The following is a 23,951-nucleotide window of genomic DNA, read 5'->3' as shown; positions in this document are numbered from 1 at the left end:
ACAGACATGGCTTCCTGGTCATGGCTGCCGTGCTGAGTCCCCATTGTGATGGTGAAGCCCGCTGCCCATCCTCCTCCTTTCCATGTACCTTACTGCACTAGTAAACAAGACAGCCACCACCTCGGGTGACAAAGCAGACAGGGAGAGGTGCCATACTGTCTTTTTCTCTTCCTGCTGTTTGGTAACATGACAGTCGAGACAAGTCTGAGATTGGGGATACGGGCTCTGATCATTTTAGATGGGGCATGGGCCTGGATGTATATGCCTAGTAATGCCCCCGATCTTATGATACGATAGTTTAGGGGCCTGTGAGTACTCTAGGAGTTGGGACCCAGCCAAAACCCCTTTCTCAGCACCCCCTATAGCCAGGGCTGTATTTACAGCTTGTGCTGCCCTAGGCACTTGAACTAAATACACCCCATTATGGCGACTCTACATGCAGATCTGTTCAAATATGCAGCAAAAGCCACATGGGTTACATGCAGATTTGGTTGCGGACTCACAGTGGATCTCACCCCTATACACAAATCTATAACATAATGAGTGGCTGTTCTGACCCATGTGGATTCGACAAAAAGGGGAAATAGATTATTTTTCTCCTGACCACAGCATGGTGGCAGCAGCTACATCAAAAGTACCTTTTTTTTAACTCACCAAAGTGCTGCCCCTACAACACTGTGGCCCTAGGCAAAGGCCCATAGGTGCCTAATGGCCAAAACAGTCCTGCCTATAGCTAATTCATCTTTATAATGCAGCAGTGTGTGGTTCACCAACCCATCTGGGCCATGTTAGACAAAAATAAGCAAAACAAGCTAAAAATAACATTGACTCTTATGTAAAGACCAGTGTGTAACCAGAGGGATTGAGGACAATGGCTGTGGATCACTAATGAGAGAGTCCGAATGATGGATGGTTGGAAACTATAATGAAACCCATGACTGGAAGACACTTCTTGTCAGGGCTAAAAACAGGGGCATTGTTCTGCTAAGTAATTGTTCCATCACAACAAGTTTTCAAACAGAACTATTGGGAGCTGTCAGTAATTGACTGGAGCTGTCAGTAAAGCCAAATTGAGATGGTTAGAGACAGACAACTGAATCACAGCTTAGATTGGCATTAAAATAAAAAAAAAGAATGCCCATCATTCATGACAGTGCCTAGGTCACCGCTACAGCCAGTTATTGGCTTAGCTGGTGCTTTCTGCCTGTCAAGACGAAAGCAGCAAGTGCTGTTCAGCCGGGACCAGGTACTGTCAGGTGGGTCGGGACAGGTGAGTGTCACTTTTTTTGTTTTATTTTTAAACCAGCCCAAGCCCACACACTAGAATATTGTGGGGCTGGAGAACCCCTTTACGGAATACCTCTTTTTTTTTTACAAACTTTTTTAATTTCATAGTGACAGGTTTTGATCGGTGCATGTCCAGGTTCTGAGACCCCACTGATCGCTAAACCAAAGGGGCAGAGGTGGTCTGCTGAGCACCGTGCCCCTTTTCTTCTGTTCAGCTTTCCTCAGGGAGCCAAGTGTACAACGTACAGGTTCTTAGAAAGTTGCATAGACTATAAATCTGTATACGGTTTGCTTGGCTCTCTGAGGGACGCCAAGCCAAGCCAAACAAAAGCTAAAAAGCACCCCTTCTTTTAGCAATTGGTGGAGACTTATCACCTCCGACCTAACGTCTTGCTGCCGTATACCACAGGCACCTACAGAGGTCTTGCGGAGTCCATGCCTCGACACAGCCTTCGGCTGTCCGGGCATGCTGGGAATTGTAGTTTTGCTACAGCGCAAGGCACCCTGGTTGGGAAGCACTGCCTCAACAGGTCATGATGTTTTGGCAGCAGGAAAACCTATACAATATTAGGTAGGCAGTTTTAATGTCATGGGTGATCAGACTTTAAACAGGATTTATTTGTTATCAGAAACTACAAATAAGTCAGTGCTAGGATCGCGCGGACATTGCCGTCCCGATAGAACAATATTCTGGGGGAATTTTTAGATCAAAATATTCGGCCGGAAATTCTGCCCAGAAATTTCCGCTATGTTAACAGGTTAAAGGGGTATTCCAGGCCAAAACTTTTTTTCATATATCAACTGGCTCCGGAAAATTAAACAGATTTGTAAATTACTTCTATTGAAAAATCTTAATCCTTCCAATAGTTATTAGCTTCTGAAGTTGAGTTGTTTTCTGTCTAACTGCTCTCTGATGACTCACGTCCCGGGAGCTGCGCAGTTCCTATGGGGATATTTTCCCATCATGCACAGCTCCCGGGATGTGACATCATCATTGAGCAGTTAGACAGAAAACTTCAGAAGCTAATAACTATTGGAAGGATTAAGATTTTTTAATAGAAGTAATTTACAAATCTGTTTACCTTTCCGGAGCCAGTTGATATATATAAAAAAAGGTTTTGCCTGGAATACCCCTTTAACTAAAAATCCATTCACTTGCATCTTAGGCTCAGGCAGCGGAATTTCCAACACGAAATTCAGAAGCAGAATTCGGGTCAGAAATTCCGTAGTGTGAACCCGGCCTAAAAGTATACACATCATTACAATTTTCCCATGTAAAGCAGATTAGAGATTTTTTCTTTCAGCTCACCCCAATGTCTCCTTGCATGTAGAACACAGACATTTGCCTGCAAGGTTTTGACAGGAAGGGAAATTCCTTAGGGTTTTTTTTTTTTTTTCAATTATGCCCAAACCATATCAAAGTAAAATAAAAGATTAAACAGAATGAAAAGATAAGAGTGTGACTGACTTCAAAGGATGCCTGGTCCACTTGCTTATAAATATGTGCAGCGGGCATAAATCCTTAATGTTTTCTAAAATGAGTAGGAGTGAGGTAGGAGATGGAAACGTCTACACCGCTGTATTACGGGCTTAACTTGTGCTTGCTCTGCATGACTGGCGCAATACTTCAAGGAAAGAAGCGGAAAAAAGAAAACACTTTCAGGACCCTGTGCAATGATCCTGAATGGTAGCAGACGGTATTGCTGCATAATATCAAGTGCCCTTATGTCTTAACTAGCGGCACAAGTGGGATATAACTGCCCCTGTGAACTGGTGGGACAGATGGATATTTAGTAAAAATCATAATATATCAACTGTGCTTTGGTCTATGTGCTGTTCTGCTGGGCCCTGTAGTACCGCATGTGGTAGTGGGGTGTGATAAGGGCAGATGTTGTTACCCTAGGGGCAAATGGCATTAACCCCTTCTATTTGTAACGCCAGGGTGTGGTTTAGCCTAAAACCACCCGAAGGTATACCACTGGATCCTGGGCTAGGCACGGGGGCAATAAAGACTCCAATGCCAAGTTAAGGACAACAGTAGCTTTACTGAGGGTAGATAGTTGGTAAAGTCTATACAGTTCAGCCAGGGCCCACAGAGGTGACTAGTGATGCAGAGAGCTTAAGGGCTTGCTGGGACTTGAAGTAGGACTGGACAAGTGAATGCAGACCACGTTGACTTGACAGATGACAGGGACTGACTTGACTTGACTCATAAATCTGTGACTTTAGCTTACTTGAATTGATGGTGGCTGCAGGACTGGACTTTGAGGTCTACAACACTCTGGACACACACACTAGGCACGACTGCACTGGCCCTCAGCTTAGCAGAAGAGCAGAGCTCAAACAGAGAGAAGCTACCTCCATCCAGGGCTTATATGGGGGAGACTAACAGTGAGCCCATAGGTTACTCTTGGGATCACCTGGTCACTGGTACCTCCTGGGTAACAATCAATTGACATATCACATGGTATAACTCTTAAAGCAACATTACATTTTATAACACTTTACATGGTAAAACATATTTACAATGGGGAAACAATTTCAGGGGGCCTTGGGGACTCTGAAGGAGGCTGCCTGACAGAACAGTAGGAGCACTGGGTAACACCTCCTGTACTGGACCACTACAAACTCCCCCTCGTAATTAAAGTCATTCCCACCACCCAGTCCTGGAGGGTGGAGGATGGAGGACTGAAGTGGCCACTAAGGTCTAGTGAAAGTTCATGGGGCATTTATGCACAATGTCCTGGATTACGAAACAAGATAAGGATGAGCCCATGTGGCATGGTGAATGTCCATGCATGCTCTTTAAACATATGGGTTAATTTGATTTTGCAACTGCTTTCTGAAGACACTCAAGACAAAAATATACATATCAATATACATAGATTCACAGATTGGGCTGAAAGAGGCTATCTACTCAACGCCTTGGCTACTGGGGCCCCACGGTTCTCAACTCTTCTCCCCAGAACTCAATATACGTTGTTACACTCTACTTTTACATTTAGCAATCTTGTCACTCTACTTGCATTATCTAGATATCAGGTGAACCCTCTGGCCAGTAGAGTACCCTGTACATGTGGACAGGAGAGAAAACATTAAACACATAACCGTATATATTTATAACTTGTGGACTGGGATGACAAATAATGTTACAGTTCTATCTTAACTATTTGCATATGTGTGGACTACTTTTACCATATGTCTACTGACTACGTGTGGTACATAACTTTACATTATGAGTTAATCTTTGTACCTGGTGGGAATTTGTCCTTGTGTCGACCAATGGGACATATATAACACCACTTTGGGGGAATCTGGAACTCTTGCGTCTTTTGAAGCCCTTGGATCCTCTGAAGCTGCAGCTAACTCTTTCTCGATAAATTCAAGAGCGGGTATTAGTCCAGGGCTGGCGGGACCCAGAGTTGCTGGCATCTGCACTGGTGAGGCTGGAGACTGAGTTGGTACTCTAGAGACTGGCGTATAGGCCGGAGCCAATGGTGACAAGACTGGTACTGTGTGGAGACTAGTGTTGGTTGAACCGGCCCCGGGGTTGGTGAGACACAGAAGATCGCAGGCTGAGTTGGAGAAAACATGGGGAAATCCATAGATGGGTTAGGGTATGGCTGGCTTTATCGCCCAACTGAAGTGGTTTGACAGAAGCATGACGGGAATAATCCTCCTGTTGTCTCTGCTGGGCCTCGCCCATCTTTTTGCTGACAATCTCTTTAGCCTCTTGGATTCTTCTCTGGTGGTCAGAGACCCACTCCAGTGAGGCTTGCGGAGAGTTGTTGAACGGGGCTTGGAGCCCAAATATTTGGTCTTTAGGCAGCTATACATGGCGCCCCATCATCAAGTAGAAAGGGGTGTACCCCGTAGAACAGTGGACTGTGTTATTATAGCTCTCCAATAGTTCGGGCAGCAGTCAGAGCCACTCTTCTTGTCTTGACACAGAGGCGGCTTACAACATGTGGATAAAGACTTGGTTGACACGCTCACAGAGCCCATTCCCCTGGGAGTGATAAGTAGTAGTCCGGAGTTTCTTGCAGGCATGGAATTGACACAGCTCTTGAAAGAGTTGGGCCTCGAAGGCCGTTCCCCGGTCCTTTAGGACAGACTCCGGACACCCAAGGGTCTTGGCTGTAAGATCTTTGACGGGGACAACGACAACCCATTTAGAGTAGTGATCCACCATGGTGAGAGCATAAGTGTACACGGACCTGGTAGGAGACAATTTGACATGGTCTAGCATGACCAACTGGTTAGGCCTTTCACTCTGGATGGAATGGAGGGGTGCTCTTGCGTCCTTGCTCACGTTCTTGGTGATATTACAGACAGCACATTCACTGCACCATTTCTCAATGTCGCTCCGCATTCCGATCCAATAGAATCTTCCCCTGACAGTAGCTTTTGTCTTGTGGACTCTAAAGTGTCCCGACTGATCATGAAATGCATTGAGGACCATCGCCGCTTCTCTTTGGGGAACCAGAATCTTATGAAGTCGATCACCAGAAACTTGATCCAAAGAATTTCGGCACAACAGCCCTTTGTTCACAAACAGTCACTTCCTCTGTCGCCACAGATGTTTCAGCTCATAATCACACCTGGCATAGATGGGTTGGTATCTTTTTTGCCAGAAGGTAGTCCAACAGATCCCCCATGACTCAACTTTCATCTTGAAGAGTCTTCCAGGTGTACAGGTCTTCTTTAACCTTTTCAGACCATGGTTCACCGTCCATCAAGGCAGTCACAACATTCTGGTTCATGAACTGTTGATAAAATGGGGGCATCTCCACATCCTCCCACACATCTTCGACAGGTGGTTCTTCGCCGGGGGTCATCTGAGACAGTACATCGGCATTGACATTCGACTTGCCGCTTCTGTACTTAATGGTGAAACTGTAATAGCTAATCTTGAATCCCAACATTGTTCAATGGCACTCAACTTGGCAGTGTTCAGGTGGGCCAACGGGTTATTATCCATGTAGACAGTAAATTACGTGGCTGCCAAGTAGTCTGTAAACTTTTCGATCACGGCCCATACCAGGGCAAGAAGTTCTAACTTGAATGAGCTGTAGTTTGCATTGTTCTTCTCTGCTCCTTGCAGGTTACGACTGGCAAAGGCAAAGGACAGGACAGCTCCCAGACCTTTGAAACTGGCATCGGTATATAACCAAATGGCTGACTGTAGTCTGGGTTTGCCAGGATGGGTGGTTCTGTCAGCAGATGTTTAAGAGCTCGGAGCGCTGTCTCTTGCTCTTCGGTCCATTCAACAGGTAGTTTCCCATTGTAGTTCTCCTTTGCCGTACCCTGTAAAAGAGCTGTGAGGGGTTCTGAAATCTGGGTGAAGTGGGGAATGAAGCGGCGATAGTAGCCGGCAAATCCCAGGAAGCTCCGGACATCTTTCACCGTGTGTGGGGAAGGCCAGTTCTTGACAACTTCCCCCTTTTCAGGATTGGGCTGGACTCCCTCGGCACTGACATGACCCAAGTGGTGTACCTGAGGTTCGAGCAAGTGACAATTTGACAGCTTGATCTTTAGCCCATGCTTGATCAGGACTTGGAAGAAGTCTGACAGATGACTGAAGTGTTCCTGGTAGGACTTGGAATACACAATGACGAACAGTCCCATGGTTGTCATAAAGGCGGTCTTCCAAGGCCATGGGCACTTGCCAATATCTGATGGTTAAGTCCAGGGTGGAGAAGTAAGCAGTAGACCCGAGGGCTGTGAGTGACTCCTCGATCCTTGGCAGAGGATAAGCATCCTTATGTGTGACATTGTTCAGTTTCCTGTAGCCGACACAAAAGCGGATGGTTCCGTCTTTTTTCTTGACCAGGACAAGTAGTGCCGCCCAGGGACTCTGACTTTCTTAGATGACGTCTGCCTCTTTCATGACGGCCAGCATCTTCTTGAAAGTATCATACATGCCTGGCGCGACAGGGCGGTGCCTTTCCTTAATAGGTTGGCTGTCGCCTGTGAGGATTCAGTGTTGGATCATGGACGTATTCCCGAAATCTGTGGGGTGTTTGCTAAAAGCTTCATGGTACCTTTTGGCAACATTGATGACTCCATTGAATTGGTCCCTTGGGGTAGTTTTGTCTCCAACTTGGAGTTGTGCCCACCAAGGTTTGGGAGGACTCGCACTGGATCCTTCAGCCACTTGGGCTGCATGCTGTTGGGCCACCATACGTTCTGTTAAGACGTCCTTTGATTCTAGGAGATACAACTGGGCTACTGGGGTGTATTTGGGTAACACAGTAGCAGCATCAGACAGGTTGACTAACCGGACTGGAACTCTCCCATTGGTAACGGTAACAAGGCTTCTTGCAGCTCGGACAAGAGGGTGGTCTTCTAGTTGCAGAGGCTCCAGCAGGGCTTGATAGTCTTTATTCTTGACTCCGGGACGTGGACAACAACACCAGACATAGGCGTGCGCACAGGGTGTGCCGGGTGTGCCCAGGCACACCCTAATCACCGCGGCCGTGGAGCAAAAGGGGCAGCTGCCCCGGGCCCTGTAATTCCTGGGGGCCCAAAAGCAGCTCGCCCCTTTTGCCCCATGGGCCCGTATTGCGCCGCACGCTACCTTTTTATGTTCGCCGCCGTCGTCGACACTCATCCCCAGGCAGCCAGTACCGCAATGGCTGTCTGGGAGATGGTCACGTGACGTGACGTACGACTTCACGGGCGGCATCATAGAGAGGAGCAGAGCAGAGAGAGTCTCCCGCTCCTCTCAGTCCCCACACGGCTGCTTCCAGGATCCAGGCCGCATTAGGGGACCCACCGCCGGATATGTGAGTATGAATAATATGTGTGTGTGGGGGGTATTTATTATATAGTGTGCGTGTGTGTGGGGTGGGTGGGGGGGATTTATTATATAGTGTGGGGGGGATTTATTATATAATGTGAGGGGGGATTTATTATATAATGTGGGGTGGGGGGGATTTATTATATAATGTGAGGGGGGATTTATTATATAATGTGGGGGGGATTTATTATATAGTGTGGGGGGGATTTATTATATAATGTGAGGGGGGATTTATTATATAATGTGAGGGGGGATTTATTATATAATGTGGGGGGGATTTATTATATAGTGTGGGGGGGATTTATTATATAATGTGAGGGAGGATTTATTATATAATGTGAGGGGGGATTTATTATATAATGTGAGGGGGGATTTATTATATAATGTGAGGAGGGATTTATTATATAATGTGAGGAGGGATTTATTACAAAGTGTGGGGTGGGGGGGATTTATTATATAATGTGAGGGGGGGATTTATTATATAATGTGAGGGGGGATTTATTATATAATGTGAGGGGGGATTTATTATATAGTGTGGGGTGGGGGGATTTATTATACAATGTGAGGGGGGGATTTATTATATAATGTGAGGGGGGATTTATTATATAATGTGAGGGGGGATTTAATATATAGTGTGGGGGGGATTTATTATATAATGTGAGGGGGATTTAATATATAATGTGGGGTGGGGGGGATTTATTATATAATGTGAGGGGGGATTTATTATATAGTGTGGGGGTGGGGGGGATTTATTATATAATGTGGGGGGGGATTTATTATATAATGTGAGGGGGGATTTATTATATAGTGTGGGGTGGGGGGGGGGATTTATTATATAATGTGAGGGGGGATTTATTATATAGTGTGGGGTGGGGGGGATTTATTATATAATGTGAGGGGGGATTTAATATATAGTGTGGGGGGATTTATTATATAATGTGAGGGGGGATTTAATATATAATGTGGGGTGGGGGGGATTTATTATATAATGTGAGGGGGGATTTATTATATAGTGTGGGGGTGGGGGGGATTTATTATATAGTGTGAGGGGGGATTTATTATATAATGTGAGGGGGGATTTATTATATAATGTGAGGGGGGATTTATTATATAGTGTGGGGGGGATTTATTATATAATGTGAGGGGGGATTTATTATATAGTGTGGGGGGGATTTATTATATAGTGTGGGGGGGGATTTATTACATAGTGCGGGGGGGATTTATTATATAATGTGAGGGGGGATTTATTATATAATGTGAGGGGGGATTTATTATATAGTGTGGGGGGGATTTATTATATAATGTGAGGGGGGATTTATTATATAGTGTGGGGGGGATTTATTATATAATGTGAGGGGGGATTTATTATATAGTGTGGGGGGGATTTATTATATAGTGTGGGGGGGATTTATTATATAGTGTGGGGGGGATTTATTATATAGTGTGGGGGGGATTTATTATATAATGTGGGGGGGATTTATTATATAGTGTGGGGGGGATTTATTATATAATGTGAGGGGGGATTTATTATATAGTGTGGGGGGGATTTATTATATAGTGTGGGGGGGATTTATTATATAATGTGGGGGGGATTTATTATATAGTGTGGGGGGGATTTATTATATAATGTGAGGGGGGATTTATTATATAGTGTGGGGGGGATTTATTATATAGTGTGGGGGGGATTTATTATATAATGTGAGGGGGGATTTATTATATAGTGTGGGGGGGATTTATTATATAATGTGAGGGGGGATTTATTATATAGTGTGAGGGGGGATTTATTATATAGTGTGGGGGGGATTTATTATATAGTGTGGGGGGGGATTTATTATATAATGTGAGGGGGGATTTATTATATAGTGTGGGGGGATTTATTATATAATGTGAGGGGGGATTTATTATATAATGTGAGGGGGGATTTATTATATAGTGTGGGGGGGATTTATTATATAGTGTGGGGGGGGATTTATTATATAATGTGAGGGGGGATTTATTATATAGTGTGGGGGGGGGATTTATTATATAATGTGAGGGGAGATTTATTATATAGTGTGAGGGGGGATTTATTATATAGTGTGGGGGGGGGGATTTATTATATAATGTGAGGGGAGATTTATTATATAGTGTGGGGGTGGGGGGGATTTATTATATAATGTGAGGGGGGATTTATTATATAGTGTGAGGGGGGATTTATTATATAGTGTGGGGGGGATTTATTATATAATGTGAGGGGGGATTTATTATATAGTGTGGGGGGGATTTATTATATAATGTGAGGGGGGATTTATTTTATAGTGTGGGGGGGATTTATTATATAGTGTGGGGGGGATTTATTATATAATGTGAGGGGGGATTTATTATATAATGTGAGGGGGGATTTATTATATAGTGTGGGGGGGGTTTATTATATAGTGTGGGGGGGGATTTATTATATAGTGTGAGGGGGGATTTATTATATAGTGTGGGGGGATTTATTATATAATGTGAGGGGGGATTTATTATATAGTGTGGGGGGGATTTATTATATAGTGTGGGGGGGATTTATTATATAGTGTGGGGGGGGGATTTATTATATAATGTGAGGGGGGATTTATTATATAATGTGAGGGGGGATTTATTATATAGTGTGGGGGGGATTTATTATATAGTGTGGGGGGGATTTATTATATAATGTGAGGGGGGATTTATTATATAGTGTGGGGGGGATTTATTATATAATGTGAGGGGGGATTTATTATATAATGTGAGAAGGGAGGAAATTATACATGTGAGGGGAGGATAATAATGATTATTATAATCCTCCCCTCACATATATGTAACATCTCCCCCTCACATGTATAATCTGATAACCCCCTCCTCACACTGATTATCCCCTCACATATATAATATCATAATCAGATTATATGTGAGGGGATTATCAATGTGAGGAGGGGATTATCAGATTATACATGTGAGGGGGAGATGTTACATATATGTGAGGGGAGGATTATAATAATCATTATTATCCTCCCCTCACATGCATAATCTGATAATCCCCTCCCCCGTACGTATCCTGTACTGATCCTGAGTTATATCCTGTATTATACTCCAGAGCTGTACTCACTATTCTGCTGGTGAGGTCACTGTGTACATATATTACATTACTTATCCTGTACTGATCCTGAGTTATATCCTGTATTATACTCCAGAGCTGTACTCACTATTCTGCTGGTGAGGTCACTGTGTACATACATTACTTATCCTGTACTGATCCTGAGTTATATCCTGTATTATACTCCAGAGCTGTACTCACTATTCTGCTGGTGAGGTCACTGTGTACATACATTACATTACTTATCCTGTACTGATCCTGAGTTATATCCTGTATTATACTCCAGAGCTGTACTCACTATTCTGCTGGTGAGGTCACTGTGTACATACATTACATTACTGATCCTGTACTGATCCCGAGTGTGTGTGGGATGGGGGTGGGGGACAGGGGGGACCAAAAAAAAATAGCTTGCCCAGGGTCCAATCAAAATCAAAGAAGGCCCTGTCCATTATACATGCACTGTACACCAATCATACATCCATTATACATACACTGTACAGCAATCATACATCCATTATACATACACTGTACAGCAATCATACATCCATTATACATACACTGTACAGCAATCATACCGCCATTATACATACACTGTACAGCAATCATACATCCATTATACATACACTGTACAGCAATCATACCTCCATTATACATACACTGTACAGCAAGCATACATCCATTATACATACACTGTACAGCAAGCATACATTCATTATACATACACTGTGACTGTACAGCAAGCATACCGCCATTATACATACACTGTACAGCAATCATACATCCATTATACATACACTGTACAGCAATCATACATCCATTATACATACACTGTACAGCAATCATACCTTCATTATACATACACTGTACAGCAATCATACCTGCATTATACATACACTGTACAACAATCATACCGCCATTATACATACACTGTACAGCAATCATACATCCATTATACATACACTGTACAGCAATCATACCTCCATTATACATACACTGTACAGCAATCATACCGCCATTATACATACACTGTACAGCAATCATACATCCATTATACATACACTGTACAGCAATCATACCGCCATTATACATACACTGTACAGCAATCATACATCCATTATACATACACTCTACAGCAATCATACCGCCATTATACATACACTGTACAGCAATCATACCGCCATTATACATACACTGTACAGCAATCATACCGCCATTATACATACACTGTACAGCAATCATACCGCCATTATACATACACTGTACAGCAATCATACCTCCATTATACATACACTGTACAGCAATCATACCTCCATTATACATACACTGTACAGCAATCATACCTCCATTATACATACACTGTACAGCAAGCATACCTCCATTATACATACACTGTACAGCAATCATACATCCATTATACATACACTGTACAGCAATCATACCGCCATTATACATACACTGTACAGCAATCATACCGCCATTATACATACACTGTACAGCAATCATACCGCCATTATACATACACTGTACAGCAAGCATACATCCATTATACATACACTGTACAGCAATCATACCTCCATTATACATACACTGTACAGCAAGCATACATCCATTATACATACACTGTACAGCAATCATACCTCCATTATACATACACTGTACAGCAAGCATACCGCCATTATACATACACTGTACAGCAATCATACCTCCATTATACATACACTGTACAGCAAGCATACCGCCATTATACATACACTGTACAGCAATCATACCTCCATTATACATACACTGTCTGTGACTGTACAGCAATCATACATGTATGATTGCTGTACAGTCACGGTGTATGTATAATGGAGGTATGATTGCTGTACAGTGTATGTATAATGGAGCCTCCAATCCAAAAAAAAGTTTTAATAAAGTTTTTCATTTTGTTTGTATTGATATTTATGAGTGTAGGTATGTTTATGTATGTGTGCATGCAAGCAAGAGTGTGTATGTGTGTATATATATCACACACACGCGTGCGCTGCGTGAGTTTGTGCTTTAGGGTGCACACCCTAATGCAATAGGCTGCGCACGCCTATGACACCAGATAATAGTCTCTGTGTTGGGTTGCAAGATCACCAACCGGATGTCTTGTACTCGAACTCTGCAGATTTCACCTTACTTGTTGGCAAACTTCCGCTCCGCTTGTAGAACTTTCAAGTAGTGCTGCACAGCCCCCTGGCCTGAAGGGGACATATGGGGAAAAGAGGCATGCAAGACATCTACTATTTCGATAAAAATTTTTTTCATAATGTTCATCCCCAGTATAAATTCAGCGGACCCCTTATCTGTCACATTAGCTACAATCACTCCATGCCCGCTAAGTACATGCTCTCCCAAATGAATGGTTGGCTCCCAGTATTCATTTCTGGGGACTGGTTGCCCATTACCCGCAAACTACTCTGAAGTTAACATCCTCCGGTTCACACAATAAACTAGCATCCCAATGCCGATAGAAAGCGTTCTTAGGTATAGTAGACACTTGTGACCCTGTATCTATCAATGCCTCCAATGCTACACCTTTTACAATAATTTTTACATAGGGGCAGGAGGTGATATGAAGTGAAAGTCCCGTTCGGTGATAGGGGCAGGAGGTGACATGAAGTGAAAGTCCCGTTCGGTGATTGGACCTTATGACTGTCTTCCTGAGGGCCGGTCCGCGACCTCAGAGGAAATGCTTTTAAATCCCAACACTGCATTTTCCAATGTCCTGGTTTATTACAATAGGTACAAAAGGGTCTTTGAGTCCTTAGGGGTCTATTTGGCAGAGGTTTGCGGGTGTTCCAATTGCGGGGAGCAGGAGCAGGGGCAGGTATTTTGGGTAGGGGACTTTAGCTTACTTGAATTGATGGTGGCTGCAGAACTTGACTTTGAGGTCTCCAAGACTCTGGACACACACGCACGAGGCACGACTGCATTGGACCTCAGCTTAGCAGAAGAGCAGAGCTCAAAGAAAGAGAAGCTAGCTCCACCCAGGGCTTATATGGGGGAGACTAGCAGGGAGCCCATAGGTCACTCTTGGGATCACCTGGTCACTGGTACCTCCTGGGTAACAATCACATGACATATCACATGGTATAACTCTTAAAGCAACATTACATTTTATAACACTTTACATGGTAAAACATATTTACAATGGGGAAACAAGTGCAGGGGGCCTTGGGGACACTGAAGGAGGCTGCCTGACAGGACAGCAGGAGCACGGGGTAACACCTCCCGTACTGGGCCACAACATGCACGCCTGTTATGATAGGGCCTGTTGTGTTGCTCGCTTGTGCAGTGTGCTGTTATGCTGGGCTCTGTAGTATTGCATGTTTTGTGCTGTCCGTTGTTATGCTGGGCTTTGTAGTGCTTCATGCTTTGTGCTGTTATGCTGAGCCTGGTAGTTTTGCACGCTTTAGGGGAGATTTATCAAAGCCTGTCTAGACAAAAAGTTGCTGAGTTGCCCATAACAATCAGAGAGTTTCTTTTATTTTTCAAAGTCCTTTTCAAAAATTAAAGAAGCGATCTGATTGGTTTCTATGGACAAGTCAGCAACTTTTCCTCTGGACCGGTTTTGATATCTCTCCCTTTGTGCTCTGCAGTTATGATGAGCTTTGTAGTGCCGCATGCTTTTTGCTGTTATGCTGGATGCTTGTTAACAATTACAATCCAAGCATACTTTTTGCTGCCTTCTAACAGCCTGAAATGCTTTATAAAGGCACGTTCCCACTTGGCGTATGCGCATCGTATCACAGTCGCGCTGACACACGGCCCCGCCTTCAAAACTCACTGCACACACAAGGCTGCCACTGGAAAGCCCTGTGTGAATGGGGAGTGAGGGATACCCAGCGTATTTCCTGCTGCTTCTGCAGATTTTGCGCAGATTTTGCTGGGCATAGCCACGCCTATCCGACTGTTGCTGACCTTCATAGGGCACGTCCCCAGCAACCGCCACGTATATCCCCTGTATGTTAGCGCTGATTGAGTCCTAGTGATGAGCGGCAGGGGCCATATTCAAATTCACGATATTTTGCAAATATATGGACGAATAGTCGTCCTATATTTGCTAAATTTGCATATTCGCTATGTTCGTTCCTTTTTTTTTCCATGCAAAAATTCGTAATGAAATTGCATAGTGCGCATGAACGATTATATCTTTCAGCTAAAAGAAGGGAGGGATCAGTGTCCTCTGGATGTGCCGATATTCGCAAATATTTGCATATTCATATATACGAAATATTTGCGCTCCACACCGACTCACACGGTAAATAATATTGGAGCTTTCTTTGGACCAGAAGCTGGAAGCAGGGAGGGATGATTACTTTTTTTTTTTTTTTACACAGTACACATCATTGTTATGAACTGTGATGAAAAAAAAAGCGAATATTCGTCATTACGAATATATATTGCTATATTCTAAATACTCGCAAAGTCGTGAAGTGCCAATATTCGTGGTAAAAATTCTCACTTCGAATATTCACGCTCAACACTATGATTGACATACAGGTCCCACCGAATAGGCCCCTTATTCTTACATGCGGGTGGTGAGTTTTCTATTGTAGAAGAATAAACAATGCCTGTTCTCCTGTCCTACTAAAGTGACATCGGTGATGCGATGCCGGCAACCTTGTGTAAATGTAAACAACTTTGTCATCCTGGGATTAGTTTATGGGGGTACAAATTAGTAACAATTGCGCTTTAAAGAGCATAGAATTGTTCCATTGTCAACAGTGCCCCCCTGGTGCCTGGTCTGTTTATAAACCATATACACTGTACAGCCAAATACAGTGATTAAGCCTTATATTGTGTTTGCTCCCTTGGCATTGATGGTATGAACTCCACAAGACCTCTAAAAGGTGTTATGTGGTATCTGGCAATTTAGTTTGGCCATCGCATTATTCTGCAGAAAGAGGCCACTGCCATAAGGGAATAATATTGGTTCTCCAGAAAAGTTTAGTAAGGTGGCACATGTCAAAAATACATTTCCAGAACATCAGATTTTGGTCAGCTTGCTTTTTTTTTTTTAGGTAAGTAAAGCACATGCACCTGCAAATTTAAATAATGAAAAGTAAAACAATCATTAGTCCAGGCTTATTGTCATTATTTGGATAGGGGATAATATGTCTAGGGGTGGAGTACCCCTTTAACTTAATCAAATAATTTAACATAACAGATGTCTGTCACTCCATAATTTACCACTGCTGTCATTGGTTTTAGTGTTTGTCATGGTTTCCTCTTGGCTGTATTTTTTCTGTCTATTAACCTGAACTCTAAGCATCATAAATCCTTCTGACTGTCAGGTTATTAGTTCTATGGTTGGGCTTGGACTTGTAACATGGATACAAATAGGTGTCCATTGTCTGAAATCAGCCTTAGGGTACGTTCCCACAGGGCGTATACGCAGCGTATTTTACGCTGCGCAAAATTTACGGCAGCAGCAGGAAATACGCTGCGTATTCCTTGCTCACTATACACACGGCTTTCCGGCGGCAGCCCTATGTGTATAGTGCGTTTTGGAGGCGGAGCCGCGCGTCAGTCACGCCGGCACTCCAAAACTCACTACACACATAGGGCTGCTGCCGAAAAGCCCTGTGTGTATAGTGAGCAAAGAATATGCAGCGTATTTCCTGCTGCTGCCATTAATTTTGCGCAGCGTGAAATACGCTGTGTATACGCCCTGTGGGAACGCACCCTTAGGGGAGCTTTGTACTCACATTGCTCAAAGCTCAATCTCAAGCCACCTCCTTTGCATTTTGATGATAACCTTAGAATTTTATTCTGCTTTATTCGTTCCACTCATTTGCTGGACTTTATTGCATTTCATATATTATATATTTTACCCCAGCTAATAATTTTTTTGTAGTTTTAATTTTTTGCTCTCATGGTTGTCATGTATACGCACACATACTTTTCATATGCAAGTGTATATTTACTTACCTTTTTATATTTAGCCCTTTTCCTTATGGAGAATTGTCAAATCCATGTTACGTTCTGTCAATACGAACCAGAGCACTTCACATGTGTGTATATGTATGTATTTCCCTCATATATATTCACTGTTGTTACTTATCATTACTGACTTTTGACCACCTTTTCGTCAGATGACGTCAGACATGCTACTGACCTTCCCGCACTTTTTGAAACTGAGTGGGAAAGATTTACCAAAACCTGTGCAGCAGCAAAGTTGACCAGCTGCCCATAGTAAGCAATGAGCTCCCTTCTTTCATTTTTGAAAAGGCCTCTGAAAAATTAGAGAAGCGATCTGATTGGTTGCTATGGGCAACTGGTCAACTTTTCCTCCACACAGGTTTTGATAAATCTCCCCCAATGTGTTTATATTTATCAACCTTGTGTGTATCACCTTGTAAAAGGATCCTTGCGAAACGCGTTGTCTATTTGAAAAATACATTTAATTTATACTAAGATTCCTATTCTCCACTACTACTTCATGCCTCCCCCCCCCCACCCTCAACATGGTTATAAAATAGATACATAAAATCTACTGAATTGTAATGACATGTGAGATCCCCATCTAAGCCTACAGGGGGCATTATCACACAAGTCCTTAAGTAGTGATTAGATTTAGCTTCTTTAGCCATAGATGTGAAATGTAACAGCCAGAAATGTTCTCAGTGCAGTTGTTGCCTCCCCTTCCCTCCCCTTGGCATGAGCAGTATATATATCCTGTAAAAGATGAATGTCTATTGAAAAGAGGTATATCCTCTAAAATTGCACATTTTTGCACAAGTACATATGCCAATGGCACATCTTTGATTCTTGCAGAACACAGCTGCATTTATATTAAAGTGTACCTGACATGGCTTTAGATTGACCTGATGCATGTGGAGGGAGAAGAGGGTTTGCAATAGGATATGTGAGCAGAAAGAAACAGCAGCACAGCAAGGAAGTTGTTACACTAAGCAGTGAACTACTGCTGCTGATAAAAAAGCTAAAAAGGAAGGGGAAAGAGGGGATTATATTTTGGAGGCAACACTGCGTAAAATCAGTTGTAGGTATCAGAGATGATAGGGAAGCATTGACTTTACCTTTCAGTGAGAATCCTCTGGGAGTCAGAGAGGCTCAGCTTGTATTCACACAGTTCAAGACCACTCTTGTGTCACTTCATGTGTTTCAACTTTGTTCTCTCGGTTACTCAACACAGAATTTCCCTAACATGCAGACAGCTGCAAACTGCAGTAAGACATTTAGGGGCAAAGATATTTTCTTCTGGTGTGAGTCATTTTTGACAAATTGTGAGATTTACAAATAAGTTAGGAATTGCATAGACTTTTTTAACAGAGGAAGCTGTTTGAAATGACAGTGTCCATTTAATATATCAAGGATACAATACTGGAATTTAAAGAGAACATATGGTATATAAAAGGGAACCTGTCAGTTTAAAGCCACTTAACCTCCCATCTAGGCTTGGCTGATATCTGACACCTCATGTGTCCCCTCGGCAAAGAGTGGTCAATAAAGTTTATGGGACAGGTTGCCACAAAGATCATAGGACTTTTGCTTGCAGAAGAGATGATCAGAGAACACTTATTTGGGGGAGGGAAAGAGGATTTATCAAGAGTGGCATCTCACACGCCAGTCTAAATCAATCCCGCACCAGAGCAGGATTATGCTGGATTCATCCAGTCGCATGGAAGGAAATCTTTACCAGCTCTGAAATGGCAGAGATTTCAATTACAATTTTTTGGAAGAGTGCAACATAAACTTGCAGATATTTGCATAATTGCTGCGTACAGCTGGATATTGCTAAAAAAATAAAATAAAAAAATGCAAATATTTGTCTTTTTCCGCCAATTTGGTAATGATAAATTCCCCCTTAGAGACTTATTTTTATGTGGTGCAGTTACTTTTCCCAGTGTGTATGATCAGAAAATTTTCCCTAGCCCCTAATTGGAGGAGATACTGGTTTAAGTTGATCGAAACCACTAGCAGGTTCCCTTTAAATGGATAACAAAATGAAAAATAATGAAAATAGGCCATTCCATATAGACAGGTTTATTTTCTAAGAACAATAAATTTTTCTTGCAAAATAAATACAAAACAGAAATACACAAGACTCAAAACAATCATTAAAAAAAAAATCCCAAAAAAGACAAAAATTAAATGAGTAATGTCTACTGGACATAATAGTGCCTACATGTCGGGGTATCAAAGGAGCTTTACATGATATCTGTATTACAACACATTCCTTTCTAAGTCTACTGTGAAAAACCATCAAGCTATACGGTAAAAAAGAAACTAATCCCCTCATAATAAACGGCTCCAAAATGTTTACAATTGAGAATAATTTAAATTCTCCTCATGTACATAATTTACAAGACACACAAAAGGTGGGAAGAGAAGAGCGGACACATACATACCCCTCCGGCCTTAGTAGTAGCCATGCTGGGATTGGATCCAATAATCACATTTATAGCCTGTTTAATAACTAGGGCTTCTGGTGCAGTTCTCACCTCTAGCTAGGTGCAGGGGCAAGGTGTCTTTTTTTTTTTTTTTTTTTAAACATATTTTCATTAAGTTTCCAATAACGTAGAAGAAACATTATCGTGTAACCCTGGTGTCTTTAAGAGCAGCAGATACACATGATTTAAAACCCATTACCTTGAATTAGGACTCTGCATCTACTGAAAGCAGTAAAATCTCCACCATATTGTAGGACTTTGGCATTTCTCTCTACCATTGCAAATCACCTGCAACTTTTTTTCCCCCCAAGAAGGGCATGTGCAGAGGGGCAAAAACCATGTGAACATACAGCACTGTGAATTTCTCCTAGCCTTGGTCAATGAAGGGGGAGGGAGTGGGCCTGTCATGAAGTTCCCATTGATTTCAATGTGAGAATCAGATCAGAACTCTGCAGAAAGTCACATGTCACTACTTTTTCATATGGTTCAGTCTTCCATTCAAATAAATAGGTTTTTATTATTTTGACAAAAAAATTGGTGAGAATTCTGCTTTTAAATCCACATGGTTAAAGGGGTTCTCCACTGCTTTAACCTTCTTTGGCCAGTTAGTTAGTACTGTGGCTATATGTCATGAACGCTTTCTTTCCTGTTGCTAACGCTACTATATGTGTTTTTTTTTTTACCTTTTTGAACAGACCCGGAAGCTGGTTAATTCCTTAGTTTACTGGCTTGTCCCGACCACTTTTTTTTTCTCCCGCCGCCATCTTGCCATCGATACGTCACCCTGCAGGGTGTTGTGTGGGAGGCCGGCCTGCCCCTCACCTAGGTTAGTGTTAACAATTCCCCAGCGCGTCAGGCCCGAGGCTGACATCACAATGGCACATGCGCAGATGACCCTCACGATCGAGGACGAACTGCGCATGCGCCAATCACCGGATCCGATTCCCCGCAAGCAGCCCAATCAGAATTCAGCTTAGAAGAAGTTGAAAGTAAGGAGGTGCGCACTTATGACGGCAGAATATTCATTAGCACGGGAGGCAGGCACGAATGGAGCGAGGGGCAGACCGGCCTCCCACACAACACCCTGCAGGGTGACGTATCGATGGCAAGATGGCGGCGGGAGAAAAAAAAGTGGTCGAGGCAAGCCAGCAAACTAAGGAATTAACCAGCTTCCAGGTCTGTTCAAAAAGGTAAAAAAAAAAAAACACATATAGTAGCTTAAGCAACAGGAAAGAAAGCATTAATGACATACAGCCGCACTACTAACTAACTGGCCAAAGAAGATTAAAGCAGTGGAGAGCCCCTTTAATGCTCATGTGAACATACCCTTAGAAAATAAGTATAATAAAATAATAAGGTCCCCCCATTTTATTGTGATCATAATTTGCTGTGGAGCCCTGATTTCAGTCAAGCTGTTATACCAGACATAACCCATGGACAGGTGTGGTGCTGTTTTTTCTATGAGGGCAGAAAAAAAAAATCTGTGCATGTAAATGTATGTGCAGAGGGAAGTTTTAAACTGGCAATGACCTGTCTTTAACACAGATTAACAGCCATGACTGGCACTTGTAGATGCCCTTCTTTACAGGGTCCATCCTAGATAAGATGGCTGATTCATCAAAACTATAGAAAGCACTGAACAGATTGATACATGTATCTGATGTTCAGATAGTTGATGCTTAGCAATGGGTATGTGCACAATGTTTAGGACCAGTGGTATGTGGAAACAGCCTATCAAATATAAACCTACAGGATATGTAAATGAACATATATGGCACATAACGTTTCATACTCTTGAAATAACCATGTATGAGTATTCAAAAGTTTTCCACCATAATTTTTTTTTTTTTTTTTTTTTTTTTAGGACTGCAGGGAAACTGCACACAGTGCCATTCACTCACTTTATTGGAAACACAGACGTTGTATTGAGTACTAAGCTTCCCCAGCCCCACATTCATTCTTCCTCCTTCCTCCATTCTGGCAGATGTGGGCAGCCTGTGGCTGCTCTTAAAGACCAATGATAAGAAATGAGGCATCTCAGGGGCCAGATCATCTTCCACTCAGACAAAAAGCAGAAAAAAGTAGATTTAAAACGTCCATGATCACAAATGTCTGAAGGCTTTGAAAAGTCAACATAGGAGTTCATAGACATGCAGTAGATGGCATGTTTTCTGATGGTCGTCCAGCAACCACAGTCCACCTCCACTGAGGAACGCACTTATTTACTAGTATTAAAACCAGAGTCAGAAAGGGCTTCTAATATGTCTACATTGTCAGGATTTTTTTTTGTTGGCCTGATCTGTGCTTGGGCCCCTCCATTATGTTCCATGTATCTTGTTCCTCAATTAAAAGGCTATGAACATTAAAGTAACATCTGTAATTCATGTTACCATAATTATTATTTTTTCTTGCTCATTGCAATAGCAGCAAAATAGAAAACAGGCAGTCTGTAAGACACAAGAATATGCCACCCAGGAATAGGGAAGTGGCTAATCGCTTTCACTGGTATCACTGCTCGGTGCTCCCTGAACCTTATTGCGATGCTGCATGGCTCGGTCGTAGGCAATCTGCACAGATTTACGAATGTTCGACTTCCGCCCTTCCAGCATTTTTTCCTTATCAAGCTCACGATTCACCCCCAGAGGAACCAGCTTTGTTCTAGGAAGCCACTGCCTGCAAAGCAAAGGATACGATTTCATTCGTCAAAAACATTCACCATGATGGGAGTTGGGTCTAATATATATTATTATAATATATATATACACACACATAAACATATATATACACACACACACGCATATACACAGTGGGGATCAAAAGTTTGGGCACCCCAGGTAAAAATTTGTATTAATGTGCATAAAGAAGCCAAGGAAAGATGGAAAAATCTCCAAAAGGCATCAAATTCCAGATTAGACATTCTCATAATATGTCAACAAAAGTTAGATTTTATTTCCATCATTTACACTTTCAAAATAACAGAAAACAAAAAAATGGTGTCTGCAAAAGTTTGGGCACTCTGCAGAATTTATAGCATGCACTGCCCCCTTTACAAAGCTGAGACCTGCAAGTGTCATGGATTGTTCTCAATCATCATCTGGGAAGACTAGGTGATGTCAATCTCAAAGGTTTTAAATGCCCAGACTCATCTGACCTTGCCCCAACAATCAGCACCATGGGTTCTTCTAAGCAGTTGTCTAGAAATCTGAAACTGAAAATAGTTGACGCTTACAAAGCTGGAGAAGGCTATAAGAAGATAGAAAACCGTTTTCAGATGTCAATATCCTCTGTTCGGAATGTAATTAAGAAATGGCAGTCATCAGGAACAGTGGAAGTTAAAGCAAGATCTGGATGACCAAGAAAAATCTCAGACAAAACAGCTCGCAGGATTGTGAGAAAAAAAATTCAAAACCCACGTTTGACTGCACAATCCCTCCAGAAAGATCTGACAGACACTGGAGTTGTGGTACACTATTCCACTATAAAGAGATACTTGTACAAATATGGTCTTCATAATAGAGTCATCAGAAGAAAACCTCTTCTACGTCCTCACCACAAAAATCAGCGTTTGAACTTTGCAAATGAACCTATAGACAAGCCTGATGCATTTTGGAAACAAGTTCTGTGGACCGATGAGATAAAAATTTTACTTTTTGGCCGGAATGAGCAAAGGTATGTTTGGAGAAGAAGGGGAACAGAATTTAATGAAAAGAACCTCTGTCCAACTGTTAAGCATGGGGGTGGATCAATCATGCTTTGGGGTTGTATTGCAGCGAGTGGCACAGGGAACATCTCATGAGTAAAAGGAAAAATGGATTCAATAAAATTTCAGCAAATTTTGGATGCTAACTTGATGTCATCTGTGAAAAAGCTGAAGTTAAAGAGAGGATGGCTTCTACAAATGGATAATGATCCTAAACACACCTCGAAATCCACGGGGGATTACATCAAGAGACGTAAACTGAAGGTTTTGCCATGGCCTTCACAATCTCCTGACCTCAGTATAATTGAAAATCTATGGATAGACCTTAAAAGAGCAGTGCGTGACAGACAACCCAGAAATCTCAAAGAACTGGAAGACTTTTGTAAGGAAGAATGGGCAAAGATACCTCAAACAAGAATTGAAAGACTCTTGGCTGGCTACAAAAGCTGTGATACTTGCCAAAGGGGGCAGTACAAGATATTAACTGTACAGGGTGTACAAACTTTTGCAGACATTTTTTTGTTTTCTGTTATTTTGAAAGTGTAAATGATGGAAATAAAATCTAACTTTTGTTGACATATGAGAATGTCTAATCTGGAATTTGATGCCTTTTGGAGATGTTTC

The 23,951-nt window shown here is 42.4% G+C and overlaps 1 protein-coding gene across 4 annotated transcripts in view; it reads right to left on the bottom strand.

The window, feature by feature from the left end:
• Positions 1-20,854: 20,854 nt before the first annotated feature.
• Positions 20,855-23,951, bottom strand: part of BRPF1 (bromodomain and PHD finger containing 1) — a 50,838-nt gene continuing 47,741 nt past the window's right edge. For all 4 annotated transcript variants that reach the window (XM_056524695.1, XM_056524694.1, XM_056524693.1 and 1 more), the window contains one exon: positions 20,855-22,300. In XM_056524695.1, coding sequence (XP_056380670.1) covers positions 22,117-22,300 — 184 coding nt within the window. In that variant the 3' untranslated portion in view covers positions 20,855-22,116. The remainder of the gene's footprint in view (positions 22,301-23,951) is intronic.

Source organism: Hyla sarda, chromosome 6, assembly GCF_029499605.1.
Source record: "Hyla sarda isolate aHylSar1 chromosome 6, aHylSar1.hap1, whole genome shotgun sequence".
Classification (NCBI taxonomy): domain Eukaryota; kingdom Metazoa; phylum Chordata; class Amphibia; order Anura; family Hylidae; genus Hyla; species Hyla sarda.
The sequence above is the reverse complement of the archived record's forward strand: the minus strand, read 5'-3'. Positions and strand labels throughout refer to the sequence as shown.